The sequence below is a fragment of the Pygoscelis adeliae genome, unplaced genomic scaffold (assembly GCF_000699105.1).
Source record: "Pygoscelis adeliae isolate BGI_AS28 unplaced genomic scaffold, ASM69910v1 Scaffold224, whole genome shotgun sequence".
NCBI classification, from domain to species: Eukaryota; Metazoa; Chordata; class Aves; order Sphenisciformes; family Spheniscidae; genus Pygoscelis; species Pygoscelis adeliae.
Window position 1 is genome coordinate 469,335 of NW_008824657.1, and position 788 is coordinate 470,122.

The following is a 788-nucleotide window of genomic DNA, read 5'->3' on the forward strand; positions in this document are numbered from 1 at the left end:
TTTTCTTTTTTTTTCCCCCCCCCCCGGTTGATATGTGCTATGGACATCTCCCCCGCTCCCAAGCCCTGGCTGCTGCTCGGCCGCATCCAGCCGGAGGAACACCATGCCCTTCCTCGCAGACACCCCTTGACCGGCTCAGCACGGCCTCAAGGTGCAAAAATCCAGCTCCTGCGGCTTCCTCCGAAAATTGCAACTCTCCCGGGGCAGCAGGCGCCCGGTTGGGACCAAGCACTTCAGCGCCCGTCTCTTGAAACCCCGACCGCAGCTCTTGGAGCAGGGTGACCAAGGTCCAGCTTCCCACGCCGGGCAGGGCTCTCCGCACAGCCGGACATCGGCCGGCCGCTGTGCCGCGTCGCACTCGGCGGCCGGTTGGCCGTAGGAGTCACGACAAGCCACCGAACGCTTCTGCAACCCATCACCGCAGGTGACGGAGCAAGCCTCCCAGCCGCCCACCGCCCACTTGTAGGAGGGACGTTTGTAGCTCGGTCTCCCACCGTCCAAGCGGTTGGACAGGCTGAGGACACTGTTGTTGAGGTCCGGTGGGGTCTTGCCCTCCTTCTTGTAGGAGGACTTGTCCTCCTTGCTCTCCTTGGGGAGGTAGAAGGAGTAGCGTACCCGAGGAGGGGTCATCTTCCCCACGGAGAGCACCTCCAAAGTCAGGGGTTCCTGGATGGGCTTGAAGGCTTGGAGGCTCTCGACGGCAGTGCCGGTGCCGCTGTACCGCAGGACGCTGCCCTTCACCATCAGGTCCCTCTCCACGGCCGAGACGATGAAGTGGCCGTTCCACA

The 788-nt window shown here is 63.6% G+C and overlaps 1 protein-coding gene across 1 annotated transcript in view; it reads right to left on the minus strand.

Annotated features, from left to right (window-relative positions):
• Positions 1 to 83: 83 nt before the first annotated feature.
• Positions 84 to 788, minus strand: part of ADAMTS15 (ADAM metallopeptidase with thrombospondin type 1 motif, 15) — a 26,072-nt gene continuing 25,367 nt past the window's right edge. Inside the window, exon 11 of the mRNA XM_009322603.1 lies at positions 84 to 784. Within this exon, the coding sequence (XP_009320878.1) occupies positions 136 to 784 (649 nt within the window). The 3' untranslated portion in view covers positions 84 to 135. The remainder of the gene's footprint in view (positions 785 to 788) is intronic.